This window comes from Gambusia affinis, linkage group LG21 (assembly GCF_019740435.1).
Source record: "Gambusia affinis linkage group LG21, SWU_Gaff_1.0, whole genome shotgun sequence".
NCBI lineage: Eukaryota > Metazoa > Chordata > Actinopteri > Cyprinodontiformes > Poeciliidae > Gambusia > Gambusia affinis.
This window is the reverse complement of record NC_057888.1, coordinates 17,623,252-17,631,767: the sequence shown is the minus strand read 5'-3', so window position 1 is coordinate 17,631,767 and position 8,516 is coordinate 17,623,252. Positions and strand designations below refer to the sequence as shown.

General features: G+C 42.8%; 1 protein-coding gene across 1 annotated transcript in view; it reads right to left on the bottom strand.

Moving 5' to 3' along the window:
- Positions 1 to 4,637: 4,637 nt before the first annotated feature.
- The window catches only part of ahrra (aryl-hydrocarbon receptor repressor a), a 92,150-nt gene continuing 88,271 nt past the window's right edge, over positions 4,638 to 8,516 (bottom strand). Inside the window, exon 9 of the mRNA XM_044104634.1 lies at positions 4,638 to 8,086. Coding sequence (XP_043960569.1) covers positions 6,973 to 8,086 — 1,114 coding nt within the window. The 3' untranslated portion in view covers positions 4,638 to 6,972. The remainder of the gene's footprint in view (positions 8,087 to 8,516) is intronic.

Genomic DNA, 8,516 nt, shown 5'->3' with positions numbered 1-8,516 from the left:
AAAAACAGAAGCAAAATCTCGGTTTAGTTTCTGTCTGCGTCTCACTTTTCTACTAACCTGACGGGTAGCAATCCCAGAATGCACTGGGGTGGACACTCCCTGTGAAAAATTAGGTAAACATTTGAGGCAGCAGCTCATTTTAAACAGCTGCTTTTCTAACTTCCTGCTAGGCATCGTTGCTGCTGCTAAAGAGGAAACAGGAACTAAAGATTTGGCTTCATCTTCGTCTGAATCTTATTTTATATTATTTTCTCAGTCATATCTCCACCTGGCCATATTTTCTTTTTTGTCGGCTTATGAATACTGCAACATTTTGAGATGAGTGGTTGAGAAATGTACATCCACGTGAAAGGGACCTATGACGTTTGCAGTATTCATGTATTCATGTTTTTGCACACCACACTGATTCCTCTACAGTCACAACTTTGCCTAAACGTTATTTCCTCCTTGTTTTCCAATACACTATGTAGAGTTAAATATCCCGTTAGAACTGATGTTAAAAAGCAAAATAAAGCAATCTGAGAGGAATCGAAATCCACTTTTCTCTTTTCCAGCTTAGTTACTCAGAGTTTTGACGAAATCGGCACACAATTGTTTCTTTCTAAATTTATCCTTTTTGTCCCTCCTGAGAGAGACGGTACATGCAGACGGAGTCTTTTAATAATTCATTTGCTCCGTCTCTTACAGTCGAAGGGAACGGTGCAGAACGTTACTTAGTAATGTAATGAGGATAGAACAGCGTTGATCCTTTTCCCGCCTTTTCCTTCTGCTTCTCTCCCACGTTTAGAATTAAATTCTGCGACTCGCGATCCTGCCGGATTGTGTTTTTGTCATCACGTTTGGATTTTGTTGTCTGCCTTTGCAGCGTTTTCTTGTCCATAACGACCCTTTTTATTGTAATTAAAATAGGGGGATTCTGACAGAAAATGGAGCGTGGACAATTTAGCCCGGGTGATAATCTCAGCTCAGCGGTCTGTAGGTGTGGAAAGCATTACAGAAGCAGCAGAATGTGAGAAAGTTCTCAGACTTAAAGAGAATTGAATAATCGTCCATCGCATAGATGAGTGCAGGAGCAGCTGGTTCATCTATTTTGACAATTTGTGTTTTTCTAATTCTTAATCTTTGATCTCAGAAAGTTGCTTTATGAATTGCTTTATGAAAGCCAGGCTTGTTCGCCTCCTGGGATCAACTCCAAAAGCTTTTCAACTGGACCTAAGCATCAACCAAACTCTTCTATGTCTGCTTCTTAACATTTCCCCTTTCATGCTTTTTAAAAAGGTGGACACCGTCCAGCTCTTTTCATCTAATGTCTGAAAAGAACTTCCCCATTTATTTATTTTTTCTCACTGTACAATCAGAAAAGGGTTGGACAAGTTCAGCTTTCATTGGAGGCTTGCAAAGAGGAAACTTTTGCTCTCTAAGAAAAACACGGAGGCCGGATTGGAGTCTGCCAGGGAGGGAAGTAGACAAACCCAGGATCATTTGGAAACCGTGACAGGGGACGTATTAAAATATAAAACATTCTGGAAAAAGAACCGAGTACCAAATGTGAAGCGTAGATGCGGAAGAGTCGTGGTTTTGGGATGCCCAAAACATCCAAGTGTGAAAACTGGCTGCAGCTTAGACATATGAACTCCTGGGTCCAGGTTTAAGGCCAAATCTTGATCTTATTGAAATGTTTTGGGATGACTTGAAACATGCGGTTCAGGCAAGACGAACAGGTCTGGAGCAAAGTCTCCTCAGTCTAATGGCTAAAACAAGCTTCTCACAAAACTTTTTCTTACCCATCTACCTCTCCAAACCGGCTTTCCATTCTTTCTCCATAGGAGCCCGGTGGAGTTATGTCCCACCAAGCTGGCCTTGCTTTGCGCTTCGGTTCTCAAGTTGGAACAGGAAGGGGCCATCCTTAGACTGTTCCCACAAAGTCGATTGGGATGAAATCTTCTGAGATAACTTGGCACGCTGCGGCACTCACAGCTCCTTTTTACTGGAACAGAGGTGCTGAGCCCAGCTAACGAATAACCGCCCCACCAAATAATCCCACCAGGTGCCACCAGGTAACAGTCATTCTCCCGGCAACTGCCAAACCCAAACAAGCCCACAGGATTGTCGGAAAAGGGATGAATCAGCGCCGCACGGTGTACTTGGCAAACTGCTTCTGATATTTTGCATCACTCTTTACGATACAAGCTTCAGATTCTGTTATTCGGCCGTTCCGTTCAGCTTCCCACGCGCTGTTCTTGACCCAGATTGAAGGACACATGAAGTGTGGAGGTCGGTAGATTTCGACAGCAGAAAGTTAGGGAAACTTCTTCACAGTTTCACAAAACTGTGATGACGAAGAAGTCAAATTCTTCAAACAGAAATGAAGACTGAGACGAAATGAAAATGTCTTGAATTATTTATGTCTTCATTACACCCTCCATGTTTCAGTGTTTCAACACGATATGTGCAGCCAACTAATCCGAAAACCAATCTCTCTGCACATCAGAAATTATGGAGATTTGTACGACTGTTACCAAAAGTTAAACTGAGCATTAAGGCTCAAGAGGGAGGCTCACGGGTCTGTTATTATTTCAGTGTGCGATGTTGGCGTTCAGGGACGACTCCAAACCGAGCGTGTTGGGTGTACGTTAGCTCTCACCGCCTGGCAGGAGGAGTAATCCTGCTCTCCCGGGAATCCTGGAGATCAGGTGCTAACCGAGGCTTTTAGGTTTCATGTCTTTCCCCCCTCTGGTCCCCTGACTCGCTCTCCGTTCTCGCTCTTTCTGGGGAGGTGGGGGGGATACCAGCGGGTCCCCGGGCCCTCCGCCCCGTCCCACGCAGCGGAGAACGTTTTGTGGTGGGGACTGTCAGGCCGGCTTCGCAGCACATTAATCATAGAGCGAATGCGCTACGTATCCTCGCTGGTGTTTATGTATTATTAAAAGATTAAAGATAATCCAGAGGAGGAAACTACACTTGGTAAAATGTTTGAAAAATTCAGAGGCCGTTAAGGAGACAAAGATGTTTAGTGAACAATAAAATGTGGTTGTTGGAGCTCTGGAAGGACGGAGCAGCAGAGAATGACAGACTGATTTAATATGCTGCTCAGAACTATTTATTTGCCCATTGTGTTTGGTGTAAAAATTATTTAAAATCATTTTTATTAATACTACAAAAACTTAAAAAAAAAAAAGTCCATCTGTACAAACTTATTGAAGGTTTGTACAGGTTTATACAGACTGTAGATTCAAGTCATTAGATGACACATCGTACGATGTTTGTTTCAAGAGACAAGCTTTTAGTGATGCTTTATGGAAAAACTATGAGTCAGATTCTTGTTTTCAAAAATTACACCATTAGCTTAAAAACATCATTATATAACAATTAAGTCAACTCACCAATGATTTGGGTTTAAATGTGGCTGCCACACTTTTTCCTCGCCAAGTATGTTGACTTTTAAGAAAAAAAAAAAGAAAAAACATATGACAGATGGACGTTTTTTGTGAAGCAACAAATCCTCGTGTGTGTTTGAAGTATTTATGTCACTTTTGCTGCACTCCTCATCCTGAATATGGTGTGTATGCCGGGATCAGACGTGTGGAGGTTACAGACTTGCGCTGTGTCGTGATTGGTTGTGTTGTTACTCGTCCTGGACGTCATGCTTCTGGTAATGACCCTGTGGCTTTTATCATGTCCAAAGTCATATAAAGTTCTTCCAGAAATCTTTAGAATACGTCATGCTTCCTTCTTTTGACAAACTTTATGGAGATGCTGATTTCATTTTGCAGGACTTGGGACTCTTTGGCTCATACACACACACCTACCAGTACCCAGTTTATTGACCTGTTTATCACTGTATTTGATTGGCCAGAACACTGGCCTGATCTAAGCTCCAGAAAAATTTTTGGCAATATGTCAGTGTTATGATCCTCAGGTCAGTTCATTTATTTTGCCCTTTGTGCTTTTGGATTTTGTTCCCTTTGATTAATGTTAATCTCTCTGGGTCACAGTTCAGCTTTCAGTTGAAGCATTACAGTACTATATCATACTGTAATGCTATTCCCTCATTAAAATCATACCTCTAGAGTTGGTTTTATTCTTTCTGTTTAATCTCTGAGATTCTTGACTCTCCATGGCGGCCATTCAAGAGTGCCCAAACGCCATGGCTCTCACAAAGCTCCGCCTGTTTCCACAAAGATCCTCCTTGGAGCTTCAGTCCATGGCCGAGCTTCTGCCTCACTAAACATGGCTTCTCCACTCGGCTCCTTCAGACTAGCCAGCTGCAATTAGCAAACACCCGGTGGAACTGAGCTATAAAATCAGTGAAACACTGGTAAAAATGATGTGAAATGTGCGATGACTTTCTGAAGGTGGAATGTCGGAAAGAGCAGGTGCTTCTTAAAGAGACAGAGGACAATTTCAAATTGTGAAGTCAAATTTCTTTATGTTCGGTATATAGAACATTTTTATAGCTGCTGAAGGTAACATAGTTGATTGATTGTGCTATAAAATGGCAATGTGTGTCTGGGAAATGCATAACACCACCCTTTAAGACATCTGTTCTGTCACTGGTTTTGATAACTTCTTGCTGCCTTTATGGCAGTCATGCCTCAAGTGATTTTCAGACAAAAATTCAACACCCAGACTCTTTATATGTAAAGAAAATCTTTAATATTTAAGTCCCATTTGCAAAAACACATAAAAACATTGGAAGACACTGCATATATGTTCGCTACCTTGCAGCTACCTCCTCCATGAGGTAAGCCTCTTTAATTTTATTTTTGACAATTATCAAAAAGATATCAAGAAAAAAAAACAAAAAACATTTTGTGTCTTTACGTTAATAAAACAAGGGAGAGCCTTCAAATTTAGACTTCTTTTTTTAAATTATGCACTTACCATTTACAAATAAATACAAATCATGAAACATTTATTGACATGAGCAGGCATACACACACACACACACACACACACACACACACACACACACACACACAAAAAAGAAAAAGGACAAATCCACGACAGTGACACTGTGTACAGTTGTGCGTGACGACTCAGACACGTGTCTGGGTAGGCCGAACTTCAACTGAACTATTTCCCAGTAGTGCAAGTCAGAAGCTACGACAGAAGCTTCACAAAACTGAGACTCAGAGATTGGATTAGTCTTGAATGACTTTGTGCAACAATAACAACAACAACAAATAATATTAATAAAAAAATACTGACGTGAACACAAAAGCCAGACGCATTTGGACAGAGTAGATAAGGAAAGCTAACATTTCTCCCAGTGACAATATGCCAGATCCGCAGTGAGATGTGAGCTGGTGAAACGAAAATAAAACATCTAATGGTCTAGATGCACTTTTAACGCGCTCGATAAACTGGCTGATGGAAATCAGTTTGTCTCGACTGGCTGCTTCAGTCGGACTGGTGCAGAAATCCTCCCGGTGTGCTCGCATCGTATTTCTGCTTTAAGCACACAGAGGCCGATTTCACTCCCTTCATTTCTTACTAAATGAGCTCAGAGGCGCGGGGCAAACGCACCACGCCGCGCCCTGCTGATGAAAACACCCCACAGAGACGTGGATGAGGCTCTGTGCTCTTCCACTTGCTGGGTCCAACCCAACAAGTAGTGTCGGATAAGATGCAAAACGTTCTTTGGCCTTACTGTTAGCTGAACATGTTTTGGTGATTACCTGCACATGGACTGTGCTCTGCTGGTAGAGTTTGGAAAATAATCTCAAAATAAAGTAGTCTGTAGTGCTATATTTAATAAACTTTATGCTAAAGTGTTGGGGATATAATGGTTTCTAAAAAATAAAAAATAAAATAAATAAAAGTAAAAAAAAAATCTGGTCCATCAACACACAAAACGTTTTTAAATGAGATCAATTGAAGTTCTTTACATAAGCAATAAAAGACAAGCAAAGATGATTGGATTTCACATGATTTGAGTGTATTATCTTGAACGATGACATCTGTTTATTTTTGTTTCATTGCTATAGGTAAGAATTTTCAAGTTTCTGCAATTGTAATGCTTGATTTCTGATCACATGGCATCTTGCAGGTGGACTTTTTAGGATTTATGTCATGCATGACTTCTCGCACCTGAGCGACAAATCTTTATAGCTCTTCCAGAATTGCCGCACAAAAAAAATAAAAAAATTACGTAGCAATAAATCATTTTGAAGTTTGTGGTTGATCATTTTTAAATCTGCTAGGGGTATCAATGCTTTTAATACATATCTGCTGCTGCAAAAAACATATCTAAAATAAACTGATATACCATAATTTATACACATTGATGGAAAATGTTGAGTGCAAAGGGAAACATGAGGGCACAAATTGGCGAGATTGTCTCAGTGAAAAGCCAAATGTTAATATATCTGGCGTTCTATTGCATAAGAAAAGCCTTGTGAGGTTTTTTTTTGTTCTACCTAAAATTTGCTTTAAATTTCTTGAAAGCGATGGAATTACGTGACGCATCAAAATAATATGCAAAAATGACTTCAAAGTGCATTATCCTAAGCTTCAATTTAAGTGAAAGTGTTAGCGGCTGTAAGTTGTACAAAGATTAGAAAAATAAAATCCTGCAAAATCCAGGTGTAACGATACAAAAACTAAAGGATTTTATATTTTGGACATTTTGCTCACACTCACTAAATCCAAAAGTGCTAAAAACCAAAATCTGTACCTGTTTTTTTTTTTTTTTAAAAGTAACATCTTCTGAAAGTCAAATTGTTGATTGTCAAAACATTGATTTTTGAACCTGAGACCTCTTCATTAAACTTGAGAAAAATGTTTGACATCGTGGGAGTCGCGGTAACCCTTCCTTTGTAATGCTAGCACACGTGTACGTGAAACGCTAAAGGGGAAAACAAGATAATACGTACTGATTTGTTTGTGTCTGTGTGTAATTGTGCGTGTGAAGGGGGTTGTGTGTGGGTGGATAATCTGCTGATGTGTTCACGTGAGGCTGTCGTCCTCTCACTGCATGTAAATGTAGGGACTGGACTTGTGGTGGCTCGTGCTCATCACACATGGCATTACGTTTCTCGAGCCGCCCATCATGGACTGGTTCATGTCATGGCCGTTCTCAGACCAGGGCGGGGAGTCCATCGGCTCCCGTTTGATCGAATGGATCAAGCCGTGACCTTTGAACTCGTAGGCGGCGTGCTTGTTGTAGTCCAGGTGCATGTACGCCTTTTGAGGGTAGACGTTTGGTTCTATGAGGCTGACCGGCTGGTTGCCGCATAGTGAGTCCGAGTGCGAGAGTCTCTGCGGGCTGAACTGGTTGGAGTCGCCGTTACTGACCAAGTCTTTGTCGCACTTCAACAGACGAGCGCCACTGTGGACTGCGTAGCCGGGGTAGGCGGCGTTGTTGTACGTGGGGCTGATTCCTGCTTTTCCTCGTTGGCACGGGGAGTACTGCGGGTCATAGTAGTCCGTTTCCGATTTAAGCTGCAGACCAGTGCTTGGGTCGTACGCCCCGTTCCCGTAGTGACGGTCGATGGTGGCCTGGTTGCGGCAGGCCCAGGTTTGACCGTACATCTCGCATCCGTTCTCCGAGTCGGAGTCGTGCTCTATCTTGATGGGAGGCATCTCGGACATCATGTGGCCTTCGTAGCACTCCCCGAAGTCGTCTTCGCTCTTCACCAGGTCTACGCAGTAGGCGTCCGCGTCCGACGACCCGTACAGCTTAGACACGTACACGTCTGCGCCCCTGCCGCTGTGGCAGCTCGGTGAGAGGCGGTAGGGCTTCCCGTACTGGCCAGTCCTGTTCAAGCGGTTGGATGGGATGTAGCCAACTCCCTGGGAGGCTCTGACAGGCCCCGCCCGCTGCCGCATGGGCCACCCTGCGCCCATGCCAGAGGCCGCGCCTTTCTGGTCCGCCACGGAGGACTTGCAGAAGTTGAGGGGTTCCTCCTGGCCGTAGAAGCTGTCGGAGCTGCACTTGAGGTTGTCTTTGCAAAGAGGGGACCAGAGTGCGTGGTGACTTCGCTGTGTAGAGCCCGGATGGGGACAAGTGAGGAGAAGAGGGTCTGTCATGTCACCCATTCCTCCACCGATGGAATGCCTCCTTATGTGCTCCCCGCGCTCTCTACGAAGAAAAAAAACAGAGGCAACATTTATTTACATATAAAGTCAGTATGAATTTTTGTCCCTTCTTTCTTGAAGGAGTAATTAACAACATCTAATTAGCAAACTGATGTAGTAACGGGTGTCACGGTACGGATATGCAGCATTTTGCAGGGAAAAAAAAAAATCACAATTATTTATGACCCCAGTTCCATCTTTCACTGAACTGTAAAATCAAAGGAAGAGGAAAGAGCTTTTACGTCATGCTAAAAATGACTCGGCACATTTCACACACACACACACACGCACACACGCACGCACACACACACACACACACACACACACACACACACACGACAGGGAGGAACCTGCTGGGCCTTCTGGGCGAGAATCGTAACATTATTAGTTTTATTGATCCAGGTGGGCGTTTGAATTTGAAAGGAAATGGTGTT